The sequence below is a fragment of the Zymoseptoria tritici genome, chromosome 11 (assembly GCF_000219625.1).
Source record: "Zymoseptoria tritici IPO323 chromosome 11, whole genome shotgun sequence".
In the NCBI taxonomy this organism is placed as follows: domain Eukaryota; kingdom Fungi; phylum Ascomycota; class Dothideomycetes; order Mycosphaerellales; family Mycosphaerellaceae; genus Zymoseptoria; species Zymoseptoria tritici.
Window position 1 is genome coordinate 45,395 of NC_018208.1, and position 16,728 is coordinate 62,122.

The 16,728-nt window shown below is 54.1% G+C and overlaps 7 protein-coding genes across 7 annotated transcripts; 4 read left to right on the plus strand and 3 right to left on the minus strand.

The window, feature by feature from the left end:
• Nucleotides 1–270: 270 nt before the first annotated feature.
• Nucleotides 271–1,994, plus strand: MYCGRDRAFT_96440 (uncharacterized protein; the record flags this gene model as incomplete). Its single annotated transcript, XM_003848208.1, has 6 exons — nucleotides 271–342; nucleotides 398–499; nucleotides 577–667; nucleotides 1,000–1,104; nucleotides 1,677–1,736; nucleotides 1,831–1,994. The coding sequence occupies 6 exons, from the start codon at nucleotides 271–273 to the stop codon at nucleotides 1,992–1,994; spliced, it is 594 nt and encodes a 197-aa protein (XP_003848256.1).
• A 1,158-nt stretch (nucleotides 1,995–3,152) lies between these two features.
• MYCGRDRAFT_106029 (uncharacterized protein) lies at nucleotides 3,153–3,556 on the minus strand (the record flags this gene model as incomplete). The annotated part of the gene is made up of 1 exon (XM_003848692.1): nucleotides 3,153–3,556. The coding sequence occupies one exon, from the start codon at nucleotides 3,488–3,490 to the stop codon at nucleotides 3,245–3,247; it is 246 nt and encodes an 81-aa protein (XP_003848740.1).
• Nucleotides 3,557–3,761: 205 nt separating this feature from the next.
• MYCGRDRAFT_63422 (uncharacterized protein) lies at nucleotides 3,762–4,397 on the plus strand (the record flags this gene model as incomplete). The annotated part of the gene is made up of 2 exons (XM_003848209.2): nucleotides 3,762–4,067; nucleotides 4,120–4,397. 2 exons carry the CDS (start codon nucleotides 3,890–3,892, stop codon nucleotides 4,395–4,397), a joined length of 456 nt encoding a protein of 151 aa, XP_003848257.1.
• Nucleotides 4,398–5,143: 746 nt separating this feature from the next.
• Nucleotides 5,144–7,546, plus strand: MYCGRDRAFT_76608 (uncharacterized protein; the record flags this gene model as incomplete). Its single annotated transcript, XM_003848210.1, has 2 exons — nucleotides 5,144–5,418; nucleotides 5,475–7,546. The coding sequence occupies 2 exons, from the start codon at nucleotides 5,394–5,396 to the stop codon at nucleotides 7,544–7,546; spliced, it is 2,097 nt and encodes a 698-aa protein (XP_003848258.1).
• An 864-nt stretch (nucleotides 7,547–8,410) lies between these two features.
• On the minus strand, nucleotides 8,411–10,196 carry MYCGRDRAFT_25320 (chitinase glycoside hydrolase family 18; the record flags this gene model as incomplete). The annotated part of the gene is made up of 3 exons (XM_003848691.1): nucleotides 8,411–8,711; nucleotides 8,764–9,013; nucleotides 9,815–10,196. Coding segments are annotated over 3 exons (933 nt in total), but the record flags the coding sequence as incomplete, so codon positions are not given.
• A 1,105-nt stretch (nucleotides 10,197–11,301) lies between these two features.
• On the plus strand, nucleotides 11,302–12,130 carry MYCGRDRAFT_76609 (uncharacterized protein; the record flags this gene model as incomplete). Its single annotated transcript, XM_003848211.1, has 3 exons — nucleotides 11,302–11,477; nucleotides 11,535–11,824; nucleotides 11,874–12,130. 3 exons carry the CDS (start codon nucleotides 11,302–11,304, stop codon nucleotides 12,128–12,130), a joined length of 723 nt encoding a protein of 240 aa, XP_003848259.1.
• Nucleotides 12,131–12,565: 435 nt separating this feature from the next.
• MYCGRDRAFT_101503 (uncharacterized protein) lies at nucleotides 12,566–15,771 on the minus strand (the record flags this gene model as incomplete). The annotated part of the gene is made up of 3 exons (XM_003848690.1): nucleotides 12,566–14,052; nucleotides 15,615–15,652; nucleotides 15,713–15,771. The coding sequence occupies 3 exons, from the start codon at nucleotides 15,769–15,771 to the stop codon at nucleotides 12,566–12,568; spliced, it is 1,584 nt and encodes a 527-aa protein (XP_003848738.1).
• Between the last annotated feature and the right edge of the window lie 957 nt (nucleotides 15,772–16,728).

Sequence of the window (16,728 nt, forward strand, 5' to 3'; positions counted from 1 at the left end):
AAAAGAATAATACTAATTATAAGGGCGAAGGCCCTTAAGCTATATAGACTAACTAAAACGAGCGAGTCATGTAATAATAACGAGCCCTTAAGTGAAACGGTGCCTAAGGCTTTAAGGGTTTAAGTAAACCTAAGGGAGGTTTTTGGTATTTTTAAACAGCTTCTGCTTGACTTGCTATATTGCCCGGTACATATTCCGCTTTTCTTTCTGCTCAATATCCAACGCTCTACAACAGCAACCGACTTCCTTCGCCACAAGCAATCACCGACTATGCTCGCCTTCAAGTCTACCATCATCCTGTCCCTGGTGACGGCTGCCCTGGGAGTGAATGTCATCCGCGGTGTACGTACCCGCTCTTGACATGCCATCTCCGACGCTGTACTGACCAGACCTATAGACATGCGTGACGCACAACACGTTGTACTTCGAAGGTGGAATGAAAACAGACAACCTTTTTGGTCGATGCACCGTTCCGTATGGTCAACCGCCTGGTGTTGCTGTCAGTGATTGCATATATGTAGGCGTTGACATCATGCTGCCGTGGGCGAACCTCGCTAACATCGGGATGGTTCGCAGGAAAACATGTGCCCTTGGGACAACGCCAATTGCGAATTCGATGTCGACGCCGTGACTGGCCTCAACAGCATCAACGCGAAGTGTGGAATCAGTTAGTCCCGGGATCGCAAAACACCAACAAGAACGCGAAGCAAGATCATCCCGGATTTTGTGGACGGAGCATGCAAGCGGACTGCGGGTTCAAGCAGAATCTATCTGCTGATGGGCGCCTGATCAGATTGTGGGCGACCACTGTATCGGTCAGCCGGGATTTGGACATCTCTGATTGTGCTCGAGTTACTCACTAATACATTCATTGAAGCTTGCATTTGGACACTGTTGATTGGACCTAAGTTACTCGCTCATACACTCCTTGAAACTGGGCGTTTCGCAATCTTGTGAGACCTTTCCAGCTTGGTCATTCTCTTCTACAAGTCTCGATAGAAGATGAGATGTCCGAGTCGATCTTTCAGGCCTTCTTTGCAGGTGCTCAACGCTATCTGCTCGTAATGTGTCTTCATGCGATACAACTCCGCTTCTCTATTCTTAGTGAGTGCTGCTCGAGCGAGCTGTCAACCGTCGAATGCTGAGGGTTGTCGGTCTTTGTTCCTTTCGTGTAACGTCAGCGATTCACATGAGCTAGCATTTGCCTCTAAAGACCTCATCAAAATCCAAGCGACGGCGTCAGGTGTCCAGAACCCAAGGGCTGATGAGCAGACCTTCCTTGATAAGAGGCACCTCCCTCTTGTTACAAGCCGATCTCCGACCGGTGCTTTCGTCCCTTTATCGACTTCAGCTCGTTGGGCATTCGGAAGTCTTCGCGGGACTCAAGCCCGCTCTGCTGTCTTCAAGCTGCTCGAGTGACTTGTTGATGGTCAAGTGCCAAGGCTTATCAGATCCTCCTTGCTCATTTTTTAAACGGTCGCGGAGATTCCAGAACTCAACCCCTGATTGACAACGTTCACGTGTCTGTTCTAATGTTGTCAGATCCGATGGCGACCTATCGACGCTGTTGGATTGAAACGCGGGTAACTCAGATGGCGTCCTGTATCGTTCAGACCGGATTACCACCTACTCCGTGACACTGGTAATACTCCGCGTCCTTGCTCCCATGATTGCAGTCGACGCAGGTGGACCTCGCCGTCCACTCCGCAGTCGTCCACGGAAGAACCCACTGGCAGGTGCGTTCTCAACGTGACAGCAGAGAACTGGCCTCCAACCGAAAGTTGATGCCCTGGTAGATGCATTGCAGGCGAGGCGTTGATCAGCATATAGCAATACACCGCGGGTTGATCTCCACGACACATCTCGCGAAGTTTGAGACGCAACCAGAGGCGCAAGAGCTGCCGATGCAGAGAACGAATGTGGAAGGTGCTCGTATGGTGATGCTGGGCAATGCTGCGTCGGTGGAATTGTGCTCGTATCAAGGCAAGGTGTGAACAGAAAAGGAACTTCGGGTTCGAGGAGTCGGTAATGAAAAGCTTTGCATGTCCGTCAAGTACCAGCAGAATCGTCGCCCAGATGGTTGGTTGACTACAGTACATATTTCTCTCCATTGTCTTCGATACTTTGGCCACCCACGAAGGTTGCAGGTCTCCTTCCTATCTCGCTAAGCTTCCCCATTTAACGTTCCATCCCTCGATTGTGCCGTTATTGTCGTAGTCCTCGTCCACTTTGGCCCGGTAGGTGGATGCTGAAGCCTGACACGAGATTCCTCGTCGTTGTTGAGGAGTCGGGATCAATGATCGTGGCAGTAACAGCTGTCAAGCTTCCATCCGCGAGAGATCGGCGGTCGATTGGGTCCGCCGGGGGGAGCCGGGATCGCTAATCGCCAGGTCAGTTTTGGCTGATCAATGTGGCGAGCAGGCACTCAGAACTGACAAGTCCGCCGTGCAAAGTGTTTCCTTGAAATCTCGAAAGGACTGCTTGGCCTCTTCGACCAGTAATTCCATCTGCGAGTCGTCAAGATCGGTCTCGTTCGTAGAGGAATTAATGGTAAGAGCGTTACCCGACAGCAACTCGTCGGCCGATGGCGCATCCTGACAGCCAAATTCCATTCAAAATCGACACACGTCGACTTCTTGTCTCGAAGGTCAAGAAAGCGACTTGGGGTCGAGAGCCGCATCACGTTCCAACCAGTCTCCGCCGGGCTCAGCAGCTGTATAATCATGAGAGCTCCCGGAACCTCCTCGAGTAGCCGACGGGAACGAAGCCTTTCCACTCGACGCTTGCAGGTAGTCAAGTTGCTCAGAGATGGTATACGAATATCGAGCGAGCAGGCGATCATCAGTCCGGCGGCGACTCTCATCGAAGTTGGCATGAGGGAACATTATGCTCCGTGCTGGACTGTAACAAGATGCCGACTTTTACTGTTCTTTCGGTGCAGGGAGGAATCCGGTGAACGACTCTTGGTAGCCCAGAGGCATGTTTCGTCCAAGTGGAAGCGCATGTTGGTGGCCTGGTGTCTCGGGGTGACCGGCAGGTAGATCACGTCTTAGATCGACCACTCTGGTCTTTACCCTGTGAACCGCCCAGATCCAATGACAGACTCCGCCGCCACAGATAGACTCCTTCTGTCAACCACGTCGCCAAGTACGGTAGTGCGTGATGAGTACGGTAAACGATGCTGAGTTTTCGGGCAGAAAATCCATCATGCCCACCAGGTTGGCCGAATCCATACTGCAGTGAATTACATGGCTGTTCGTGCTTTCCGAAGTGCTCTGCCAAAGTGCAGCAGTCGACGGCAGTGTTCAGCAAGCGCAGTAAGATTGGCGTTGTCGCGAGCTACAGCGCCCGAATACCGTACGTTCCGTATTGGACACTTCTTTGCCAAAATGAGCGTCCATGTTCGGAGTCTCTGATCATGCTGCCAAGTACGGTGAACGATGACAGTGGACGGTAAGCACCAGAGATTCAGCCCGGAGGCATATCGCATCTGCCGATTTCGCCAAGTTTCTTACCGAATTCTTCCGCAGTTCTCTTGTGCGTTCCCGAGCTGTACGATAGGGCACGGTAAGACGAACGTGCAGATTGATAGACGTCGACGTCTAAAAGACGGGTGTCGTCAAACCTCAAATCGACTAGTCGTCCTTCCTGCCTCAGGCACCACTCCCAGGTGAGCGGATCATCGACCACGATCAACGATCGCAACACCCACCCTTCCTCTCCTTCTTCACACATCAACATGGCAGACGACACGCGACAGCAGCAAACAAAAGAAGACCTCAGCCGCGAGGCTCTGACCGTCGATCCCTCCAACAAAGCCTTTACCGGCTCACAATGGAACGAATCCTCCAAACCGCAGACTTTCAAACCTCCCGAGAATGCCAACCTCATGGCCGGTGGAACCCAGCACACCGCAGGAGGACAAGTGCCTGAAGTGACCTTCATGAACGCCCTCCACGTCGGAGCGCCAGTCACAGAAATCCACAAGAGGCCGTGCGTGCGCGACGCCTTGATGACGGGGATGGCGGCTGGGTTTGCGTTGGGAGGAGTACGGTTTATATTCCGAGGTGAGGATGACGATGTGGAAATTATGGGACACGAGACTGACAGGTTGTACAGCACCGGTCTTCAAAGCGTGTAATTGGGCAGTGGGCGGATTTGTGGTGTCGTCGGGAGGACAGTACCAATATTGTTTGTATCGACGACAGGCGGAGAAGGAGGGCATGACTCGGGCGATGGAGATTTTGAACCGCAAAGAGATGGAGAAGAAGGCGAGGGAGCAGAGAAAGGAGCAGTTGCGGAAGGAGAGGAGGGAGACGAAATTTCAAGAGCAGGATGCGAAGTTGGCGGCGTTGAAGGAGAAGGCGGAGGGGAAGCCGTGGTATAAGTTGTGGTGAGGTGTTGAGGAAGTCTTGACTCTGCAACCTGCCCGGAGCGTGGCCGTGCGAGGTGGTTGCTGCGGATTCAGACGAAGTACATCTGCACGAAGCTCGTCTGCGCCATGCGGCACCTACGATTCCGTTCGGCCAGCTTCCCTGCCTATATAACATGAGACGAGTCTGCGAATTTGGAGAAGACTTCGCTGAGAGGCGAATCACGGCTCTCGTGGCTTCTGATGGCCAGACTCCGTCTACGGTCTCGCATCGAGGGCAGAAGTCATCGCGATGCGTTCGAGGCCATGCAAGACATTTGCCATGGAAGAAACTCACGGCTGTCGCCCAGGCGCATCTGTTCGTACAACTTTTGGCGACATCGGTTCCTACCATGCTATCATGACGGTACAAATACACATTCCAATCTCGACATGAACATCAAAGTCCTTCGATTCCGAACGCTCGTTGGCGATGGCCATTGTTGAATTACCCGACGTTGCTTGACATTGTTCTGCTCTCGCAAGCCTGCAGTGTAGGGGTCGAGCACTCATGTTACCAGGCAGCTCCTTGACACTTTCATGTTCACCCTCCGCATTCCAAAGATCGCTCGAGCCGTACCGAAGCAGCATGATGTAGCGCTTGGCGTTGTTGGATGGACCTGATAATCCGGGACAGCGGGAAGTCCCGTCGCGAACTTCGAAAGTCGCTGAGTCTCTTTGAATTTCGTGACGATCCAGCCCAGCTCCATCCTCTTTCACCCACCATCGTCCTCCTCCTCATCCGACTGCTCTGCTGTCAAGCCTTTACTGTGGTGGATTTAACTATTCAACTCAGTCACAAGCGATCAGCTCTAGCCCTCTCGATTCACCAGATCCCTCCAGATTCACCGCCCTCGCCGTCATCGTTAAGAGAGCCGCTCGATAATTATTCACCGCAACAAAGAATTGCCATACAAAAAGACTGCCAGGGCCGCCGGAAAGCATTCTCATTGCACCGACGAGATATCATACAATCTACGCCATGTCTCAGCCAACACAATTCGCATGTACGTTGGCAAAACACTACCCAAGAACACGGCTACGAATGCTAACAATGCCACAGACCGCACGTCGAAGAATGTGGGTGTGTTCGATGCCGCGCCAGTGTACGAGAACCTGCCCGGCTTCCAACTCCCCGAAGGCAACCTCCGCTGTTGCGTGTACTCTCCCGATGGACGCTTCTTCGCTTGGGCCTCGCCGGAAAAGGTCACCGTAATCGATGCATCAGTTGGACACGTCGTGACAGAGCTGCCCGCCGAGCACGTATACGAACTCGGGTTTTCTCCCGCCGGGACCTACATCATCACCTGGCAACGGCCGACCAAGGACGAGAACGGCGATACCGTCAAGAACCTCAAAGTTTGGCGCACGATCGACGACAATGCCGGCGAGCATGGAGAAAGAGCAGTGGTTGGCAAATTTGTGCAAAAGGCGCAAACTGGCTGGAACTTGCAGTACACTTCCGACGAGAAGCTCTGCGCGCGTCGCGTGAACAACGAGGTGCAGGTCTACGAGAGCAATGATCTGGGCACGGTGTGGAACAAGCTGCGTGTGGAGGGTGTCGCGGACTTTGCGCTGTCTCCCGGAAAGACACATTCGCTTGCTGTCTTCATTCCGGAGCACAAGGGTCAGCCGGCCGCAGTCAAGATCTTCAACGTCCCACAATTCGCGTCGCCAGTGTCGCAAAAGACATTCTTCAAGGGCGACAAGGTGCAGCTGAAGTGGAATGAGCTTGGGACCAGCTTGATCGTTCTAGCGCAGACCGAGGTCGACAAGAGCAACAAGAGTTACTACGGCGAGACGAACATGTACCTGCTCAGCTCGAACGGCGGATTCGACTCGCGCGTGCAGTTGGACAAGGAGGGTCCCATCCACGATGTATCTTGGTCGCCGAATTCCAAGGAGTTCGGAGTGGTGTACGGATACATGCCCGCGAAGACGACCATCTTCAACACTCGAGCAATTCCGCAGCACAGCTTCAACCTTGGACCTCGTAACACGATCATTTTCTCCCCACATGGTCGATTTGTCATTGTTGCTGGATTTGGAAACTTGGCCGGAACCATGGACATCTACGACTTGGAGAAGAACTACGAAAAGGTCGCCACGATCGAAGGGAGCAACACCTCTCTCTGCGAGTGGAGTCCGGATGGCAAGCATATCCTGACTGCCACCACCAGCCCTCGCCTTCGTGTGGACAACGGAATTCGGGTCTGGCACGTTGGAGGTGGCTTGATGTACAACCAGGACATGCACGAGCTTTACCATGTTGTCTGGCGTCCTCAGTCCGCCGATCAGCATCCCCTCGATAACCCCGTGCAGTCCGTTCCAACTCCGCACGCCTCGGCCATGGACTTTCTTGGTAAGATCAAGACTCCATCCAAGCCGGCGGGTGCGTACCGTCCACCTGGAGCTCGTGGAACCGCAACTCCTCTCGCATTCAAGCGTGAAGACGAAGGCGGCGCAGCTTTCATTCGCGAAATGATGTCCGGCAAGGCACCAGAGCCTAACACGTTCGGACCCCGCCAGCCCCGTCGTCGCGAGGTTCCCGGCGCGGAAGCCGTCGATGAGTCGAAGTTGCCGCCTGGCGCCGCGCCCGGAGGTGGTGTTAGTCTCACCGCCGATGGTGACGAGAACCTCAGCAAAGCAGCCCTCAAAAACAAAAAGAAGCGCGAAGCGAAAAAAGCCAAGGAAGCCGAAGCCAAAGCCAACGGACTCACGGCTCCCGCACAGAACGGCGAAGCCGAGAAGGCGTCACCGGAGCGCAAAGACCGCAATTCTCGACCCGCAAGTACCCAGAACTCGCGACCACAGTCGCGAAGACGTGAGAATGGTCCACCAACACCCGCCGCCATCAACACGAACCAGCCTGCGCCAGCGAAAGCGAACGGCACCACTCCAGCTCAACCGCAGAAAGCTCCCGCGCCCGAACTCGAAGTCACCAGTCCCGGCGCGGGCTCGCCTCACGAGAAGAAGATCCGATCGCTGCTGAAGAAGTTGCGAGCGATTGACGATTTGAAGATGCGTCAGGCGGGAGGGGAGAAGCTTGAGGGCACGCAGGTGTTGAAGATTGGGACGGAGGAGCAGGTGAGGAAAGAGTTGAGGCAGTGTGGGTATACTGGTGACGAGATGTGATTGGCGGCGTGAGTAGCACGTTCGTTCGCATTATTGAAAAGTCTCAAATCGTGAAGATCAAGTCTCTTGGATTCCGTCTCTCGGGCTGGTAGTATTGAGACGGGCATCTCGACGAACGATTGACACAACTATCAAACACAATTGGATGTATCAATGCACTTCGGTCGCTTCACTTGGTTTGTTCTTCTAGAGTTGTCCATGTCGTTAGCAGACCGCTTTTGCTCCATGGAGGGTAGGGTTAGGGTTGCTCAACATGAAAGCGCACCGCTTGCATTCCACACACTCGAAGAACATCACGCACTCCGCAAAGCAGTATTATCACATTCTCAATCGAAATTTATACACAGCTAGCTAGTAAGCAACGCCATCGCTAAAACCCAAGTCACCCACAACTCCTCTCATCCTCCCATCCTTCCGACCTCACCACAACCCCCTCACAAACTGCCGAAATTCCTCCTTATACGAAGGCGGAGGCGGCGGCGCAGCGTACGTCGGCGGCGAGGGGACCGCGGAAGTCGATGCCGTAGTGGAGCTTATCACGGGCACACCGGAGAAGACGTTTGATGGAGTCGTGACTGTCGCGGTCGTGGTTTTGGATGTGGGGGATGTCGTGGTTGATCGAGTTGTGGATTGGGTGGTTGTTCGAGTGGTTGAGGGAGTTGTTGAGGGAGTCGTGAATTGGGTTGTAGATCTTGTGGTGGATCGTGTGGTGGAGAGGCTTGATGTCACAGGACTGGGTGATGCTGTCGTCGATCGAGTCGTTGACGCCGTGGTCGACTGCGTCGTCGATCTCGTAGTCGAAGAAGTCGCCGACGAAGAAGAAGACCTTGACGTAGTCGACGAAGGAGCTGCAACCTGACCGACCAGCGCCGCTTTGATACCCGACAAAAAGCCCGTATTGACATACGCCTGCGAAGCATCCCAAGCCATGATACCACCAAAGCTGGAGAACTTTTTGCTGTACTCAATGACAGGCTTCAGGTTCGCGACGCTGAGGTAGCCGGAGCCAGCCGCTGTTGGGCCGGCCGGAACACCGATGAACACCTTGACGTTTGGGTTCGCAGAGCCATTGACGGCCCATTTATTCCAAGTGTCGAAATTGTAGTTCCACTGTGTAGCGGCGCCTGGGATGAAGGATTGGATGCCGCAGTAGTTGTTGTAGAATCTGGGATGTGTTAGCATGGTAATTGCGGGATACTTCAATTGGCACCACTCACTGAACGAAGACGGCATCGAACTCCACACCACCATTGAGCATAGCATCGTTGTTGACATCCGGGTAGGGACACTGGGGAGCCACGGTGAGGTAGAATTGACGGTTGAGATTGGCGTCCGTGTTGGCAGCATTCATCAAAGCTCGGAGACGCTTAGCGAAGGGGACGAAGTTCTGAGTGGGCGCTTCGATGTCGAGGTCGAAGCCGTCGACGGAGACACTATGGAAGGGTCTGAGAACAGTAGCGGCGGTCCCTTGCTCAGATCCATCGTCGGCCGGAGATGTAGCCTCGGAATTGCCTGCTGTGTCCGTCGCAGTTCCATCGATGTTAAGATTCCGAGTGAATCCTTGGTCCCGGATGCTCTCTGTGCGTGTCTCGTACTTCGTCTCGATGCTTGTGTAGGTCGTTCGGAAGGTATATGTCACCAAGGTCATGCCACTCGGAGCCATAGCAGGAGGAGATGGGACACTGCTGCTGGTTGTTGGAGCTCTACTAGTGGTGGTCGTGGTTTTGCTGCTGGTGGCTGTGAGCTTACTGGAGGACGATGTGGTCTTGGAAGAAGAAACTCCTGGAATCGAGGGGTCCAATTGCGTGAGTGATCCGGATGATCTCGATGATGAAGTGGTTGATTTGGTCGTGGACTTCGAAGAGGGAGTAGTTTGCCGGCTGGATGTCGTAGATGATCGGGGTGATGAGGACGGAGTTCTGCTGGTGGTCTGCCCAGGGATGAGCGGTTCCAGCTGCGTTATGGCCGCTGCACCTGCCGCAGGGTCCGTCGAGACCGCATCTCCCTCGACTCCTTCATCAGAGTATGTGACTGCGGACTGACTGGCCGACTGCCATCCAGTGCTTGCGTTGAGAAATAGTCCCGTAGACGAGGGTAGAACCGGAGCGATGTTCGTATCCAGCGACAGGAACTCCGCGGGTGTGTTCGTCGGCAGCGCACCTCTGGCCAAGATAGTCGCCGTAGATACGTTCCCAAAGCCAAAGCTCGATGTGATCATCGGCGCCTCCATGGCGGTCATGTCAGCTGCAATTCCAGCAGCATTGCTACCAGGCGGTCCAAACATGTTCCAGATCAGGTTGGCCATGTTCACGGCGGCTTGTTCGGTCTTGAAACCTCCCTCGGTGTACGTGGCGCCGCCGATGGACAGGAGAATGGTCTTCTTATACTGATCCTGGCATGTTTGAATGTCCTTGCTGATCTGAGGACAGTCAAGAAGTTGGGTGCCAGCAAAAGTTCCGCAACCGTTCCCGGAGTTCGCAAAGTTGACCACCGGGACGCCGCCCTGTCCGCTGGACATCTGTAGCAGGAATGAGATCGGAATGATGTCGATATCCGTGTTGGCGCAGTACGTCGCAAGAGACTGCTGTGCTTGCTGGCCCGAGGATCCGAACGAGTTCTGTCCCCAGTAAACCGCCACCTTGTCCCTTGAGCCAAAAGCATTCGCACTGCCATGGGTCGCGAGAAGCCCAACGGCGACCGCCTTGCTCTTCAGCCGTCGGACCGGCATGTCAGTGATCGCCGCTCGTCCTGGAACTTTTGGTAAATGGTTCGATGAAGAAATGACGGGATGCTCTGAGAGGGCAAGATGGGATGGAGACTGATGTATGGAAAGCAAATGTGGTAATCAGTGGGCTTCGAACGACAGCACTCCAGTCGAGGATTGGTCTCCGTTTTGTTCATTGATCTATACACCACTCCCACATATACTCACCATCGTGCGTAGGCATGACAACTGTTGCTGGGCTTCACCTTCAATGGCGCTCGCGGCATGTCTGGCCATCGTCTGCCACGAGGCGATTGGTGCCGAGCCGTTGAAGAACGGCGAGAGGGAGAGAAAGTGAAAGCGCTGGTTTCGAGGCTTTTTGAAAAGCATGCGTTGGCCGACTTTCGACTGAATCTTCTCCGAGACATGCCATATGGTCGGCCGTCCTACGCGCAGGTGCCTTGTCGTCACTTGTCCAGAGTCAGCATCAAAAAAAGATGCCATACAGAAGAAGTGCAAGCTCCAAGCTCAACGGCCGCGGCAATGCGGCCGTTACAACGCTGCGTCGAGGCGCCCGTTGAAGACGTATGTCTCCGAAGCAACAACATGCCGTCTATTCGGGTTGCCATGAGCAATTCCTCTTGCGATCGTGGCTTCAAATCGTCGTCTGAAGGTTATGGGGGCAAATCTATCGTACCAAGCGGCCGCGAATCAGGGAGAGCTGATCTGGCAGCTCATTGCTCTTGTTATTGCGAGTAAGGCCATACACATCTTGTGTCCTCGTGATAGATACCGGCCGCCTTTGCCGTCGCGTCGGAGTCAATGCTGCGTGCGATTAACATCGAATTAGGTCGACGTCGATGTTCAGGTCAGGGTGCTGAAGCGGAAGAAGAAAGTCCAAAAGTCCTTCAACTCGCCATGCCTGAGGCAGAACTTTGCCTTCTACACAACTTCACTTCATCGCAAACACGAATATTCCATCGACCTTTCATCATCCTTCAAAAGGAGATACTCGTCATCCATCGTTTGATCACACATCCTCTCAAGCGACATGGCGTCGACAGCGCAGCCACCAGAAGGCGTTCACCACTACGAATCCACAGAAGAGCTTCCGTCGGAAATTGCCAAGTACTGGCATCAGCGCCACAACATTTTCTCCAAATACGACGAAGGCATCTGGCTCACCGACGATGCCTGGTTCGGTGTCACTCCAGAGCCGATAGCTAAGTGTGTCAATCCGTGGAATCTTCATTGGCTTCACGAACAAGTACTGACCTCTGACAGCAAAATCGCCAACCAAGTTGCAACAGCACCAGCCTCAAAAACCGTCCTGATCGATGCATTCGCCGGAGCGGGCGGTAACGTGATCGCCTTCGCACTTTCCGGCCGCTGGAAACAGATCTTTGCCGTGGAGAAGGACCCGAAAACTCTCGCTTGCGCCAAGCACAACGCGGAAGTCTACGGCGTGGCCAAGAAAATCTGGTGGATTGAAGGTGATGTTTTCGATGTTTTGAAGACTCGTCTCAAGGCGACAGGAAAGAACGCGGTACTATTCGCGAGTCCGCCATGGGGAGGTGAGTACATGCAGGATTCACTGGAGATGAGCTTCGGATTGACGGGAAGCAGGACCGTCATACACCGACTGGGACGTCTTTGACCTCTCGTACATGGAGCCATACAACCTTCAACATCTCTACGATGCATACTCCAAGGTCACAAACGACTTTGTGCTGTACCTGCCTCGAACTTCAGACGTCCGACAATTGGCAAAGTACCACAAGAACGACGAGGAGAAGCTCAAGATCATTCATTACTGCATGCATGGCTCGAGCAAGGCTTTGTGTGTCTTTTACGGATCATTCCAGTTGGACGAGGAGTGAAAAGAGTGTTGTTTGCTCGGACTTACCATGGTACTCTCCCGCTTCGCGATGCCGTAAGGATGAAGTGCGATCAGAAAGTGGTGCTGCGCTTCCTGTCGGCGGAGACGGTAACAACGCAAATAATACCTCAGCTGGCGTGCTCAGGATGGTACTTGTCGGAAGAGTACCGAAGTTGATGTCCGGACCAGCAGATTCCATGCAGCAGTCGAGGATCCCGCAACATGGAACGGAGCTCACTTTCAAGGGCACTGCGAATGACAAATGGCTCCGCGAATCGCAACCCAGCAGTGCAGCGCCGGTCGTGCTTACTTGGATGTGGACACGAAACAGACTGTCTTCACGATGATGCACAGAGATATGCCAAAAGATTTAATTAACTTGAGGTCATTGCGCCCCGGGTATCCGCTATTGCACTTTCAAAGCGCCATCATCTCATCAAGACTCCGCTGGCATCGGCACCCTATGCCATGCATTTCCAAGCAATCCCCGAAAGTTCCACGTCGCATCAAAAGTCTGCGGCTGACAATTGTATGCCTCGTCGACCGCCTTCACCACAAACTCGGCCTGGCGACCATCCTTCGGAAGCTGTTCATCTGCCCAGTCAATATCCCACAACGTCCACGCCCATCGCCTGGTACCTTTGGCCTCATCTCCCTTCAGCCTCGCTTGCTGCCACGTCTGACCTCCATCTGCCGAGACATCCACCCGAACGATCTTCCTCCCACCACCAGAATACGCAAAGCCCTGCAATGATGCCTTCCTGCCATTGTCTCCACCCTTCGAGCAGACAACATTCGTGATAGCACTCTGCACCGGCATTTCCTGAATTGACTGCGCGCCCTCCCAATCCTCCGGCTTCAAATCCTTCGCCCTCACATTCGGTCCGAAACACTTGTAGTCCCGAGCATGCCAATTACTCTGGGACTCTTCTCCACTGATTCGCACTTTCCCAACCCACTTCACACTGCGAGTCGCCACACTTCCCGGCACAATCGCTCGGAGTGGACCACCATGGTCGCGGGTCATGGATTCGCCGTTCATTTCCCACGCCAGGAGGACATCAGACGTCGGGTTCAGAGCTGTTTGAATGGGAACGGACTGTTCGTATGTATCGCTCGGTGCACAGAAGTGGACGTGCTTGTCGGCGTCTTCATCGTGGGGACTTGATGAGCAAGCCTTGTCGACATCGTAGCCGGAAGCGAGGAGGACGTCGCGGAGCAGAACTCCAGTGAATTCTGCCGTGCTAATTGCGCCGACGTCCCACTGGAGGCCGGCGGTCTTCCCATTCGCACTGGCTTGGCTCATGTGGCTTCTTCGATTGCCGGCGCATTGCAGGGTTACGGTGATGGTGTGCTTCCTGAACTTCTGCTTGAGGTCATCGATCGTGAAAGACTTCTCTTCGCCGTCCGAGAGCTCAATACTGAGCCTGTGTTCCTTCTCCTCGATATCAGGAACCCAAAGATGATTCCGCACGAAGAAAAGTCGAACAGGCGTGATGAAGTCGTTGAGAAGCCCGCCAGGTGTCTCCGCGTTGCACGGCTTTGCAGTCTGGACAATCAACCTGGGATCCCGCTCCGGATCATCCTTGAATGGATCAACGATACAACCGTCCTCGAGGCCGTTGACGGAACACCAATCGACCTCGCCTGCATCGGTGAGATCCCGCTCATCGATGTCGCCGATATAGTAACCATCGAGGATACTCCGCACTTCCGGCTTGTCGTGAATACTGAACAGTTTCCAATACGGATCGATGGTGCTACCGCATGCTCGCAGGATGACTTCACCGCCGGGGTGACAGGCGATAAAATCGGTGATGTCGTAGACGGCGTTACCTCGAATGACCCATTTGCGGTCAGCGTTTCGGTCGTGCTGGATTACTTCAGCCAAGCGGAAAGTGGGAGTGTCTGCCAAAGTCAGCTCTGATCGATCGTCAGCTATCGGCCATCACCCACCATTCACACCATCGATCTTCACCCCATCATCCTCATTGACATCAACGACCTGGCCCGCATGTTCTTGGACCCAGCCCACAACAGGAGCAGCCAACACCGCAACCGCCGAAACGCCAACCAAAACACCCACGACGCCCGCGGCATTGCTTCGTTGTGGTTGTCCTCTCCTGCCACCATGCTGTTGCCAGGTACTATTCCTCCTCACGCCATGCCAATCAAACGCCTCTTCTCTCCTCAATCTTCCTCTCCAAACAGTATGATTCTCCCTCCTCATTCCCTGTGTCCCACCTCTTCCCTCCACCGCCCTTTTGACTTCCGACCTTGGCGACGACGACACGGCTCTCTGCCACCCGTTCGGAACATTCCTGAACTTCGGAATACCTTTCAGCATCCGACTCGGCATGCCGAAGGCGTTTTGGTGCCGAAACAGAGGCATTTCGACCAAATTCGGGAATTTTTGGTATTCTCAGAGCCAGTCAGTGAGCGAGGAAATGGCGTGCTCGACGAGAAAAGCCGCCAAGTGGGGGGAACCGGAGCTCTTTCAGGAAACGGGAGAGCTCGGCGAGCTCCTGGTCGGCTGAGCTGCCGACTTCTGGCCGCCCGATGAGCCGATGGCTGGTCGCTGACAACCTGGGAGCACAACACGTTGACTGGTTGAGCGTGTGCAGGCAAGCAGGAACGTGGGTTCTCGTGCGTGGGGTGCGTAATCATTTCGCCGACGATACCCGCGCTATCGTGATAGTCGGCGTTTGCATCGATCGGTACGTCGGAAAACTGGATATGGCACGACACTGAGCCTCAAAGTGGGGATGCTGCTCGAGTTATAGTCACCCAGCATGGTCCATATCCGTCGCCATGCGAGCATCGGAGTGTCGTGAGTACTCTTTGCGTCATATGAACGATATCCGACCGACCGATCAGCTACAGGCCATCTTTGCTCTCGATACGCTTCTCGCCATGATAGATCGACACCACGATCCCCGGGTCAAGACCACATTTGGTGCAGATTTGGAGTGATCAATGTCATGTTGGCACTCGGGTCAGGCTGTCGGGCATCCGAAGAGTCAGCGGCAATCGAGTCTCTTGGTGGACGTCCAAATTAATCAGAGAAACCCAGCAGCATCTTGCACCAGACTCCGCACAGAACTTTCTACCTCCTGGCGATGTTCCCACGTCTGGAAGGCGACCTTACGGGAACAGTGACGATGGATCCACTGGATTGGACACAGCGCACACATGCCGATGTGGTCAATGGTCCACCTTGATGGCTCATGCTCAACATTTTATGTTGGCTACGCTCGTTCATCAGCGGACACCATGTCCGTACAGCTAACTTGATTGAGAGAATCTGGTTGTTAAATCCACTTTCTCGGCAGCAGATCGATCCGACTTTAATCCATTCGGTCTACCTGACCGGGACGCTGGCTTTGCTGAGTTTGTTCTCTTCACCGTTGGCCTCCGTCCTCGTCTACGTAAAGCGAGCTCAAGTTGTGGTCTCTGGAAACTTTATTCTTGGTTTGCTCGCCGACGAGCTTCTTGAGTTCTCCCTTCGGCTGCTCTCACGATACTGTAAAAAGATACATTTACGAGCGTGGTCCCATCGCGAAGGACTCCTGCACGCACGCACCAAGAGGCATCCCTTAGCTCCCTGAGGCAGAGATGCACCCCACGAATCGCACACTCCATCGCAGAAGTTGGAGAAGAGTCCAAATGGACTGACAAGGCCTTCGTACTCATCGAGCTTCGCTGCGCCTCCACCATAGGCGTCATGGTATGCCCGCTGAAGCCGAAGTCCGAGTTGACTCGCATACCCTGTCGTCTAGAGGCAACTCGACACAGCGCTTGGCTCTTCCAATCCGCACAGCAATTCTCGCGCTCCACCGGAGGCGCTGGCACAAGATTTCCTCTACTCGCATGCGGTGGTGGTATTGACGTCGACGCACCGCCAGCTTAGTCTCCGGCATCAAGGCAGCGATAGCACAGCCGGACTGTCTTCGACCTGTTCCCACCAGGTCCAGCAGCATGACGCCACAGGAGCTACAATCACCATCGCTCTCAACACCGCCTACGCAACTGTTTGTACGGCTTGGGGGGCTATGTGGCACTGCCTCACGTCAAAAATTCCATGTGCTTGTGTTCCGCTCCATCGTTTCAAGTGCAGCCTCGGCGAACCCGGGAGAGCATCGGTAGCGTCAAATGCAGTTCATGATTTGGCAATTGGCATACACAAACTCGGAATAGCTTCTCCCGTCGCGCACCCCATCAGGCAAGCCATAGCTCAATGTCGCATGGGGAGCTATAGTACTCGGATGCACTGCGTTGCTCCATCGGGATCTTCTGCCTTTCCATGTATCCGAACCTCATAAAGCATTCATTCATCTTCGAAAACGAATTTCCCAGGCGACGAAAAGATGCGAAAATTCTCAAGGCATGCTCAAGTCTCTCCATTTCCTCATCATCTCCCACTCAAATCAATCTCAACCGCTTCCAACCCCTCCTCAACCATGAAGAAGTCGTCAAATGATCCGCCCTCCATCCTTAGCCCTCTCCCTTTCTACTTCAGCCAAGTGCCACTCCGTCAACGACGTATTTACCATCTCCGCGGGGGGGGGGGATACCATTGTCTTGAAAATCCTCGATAGC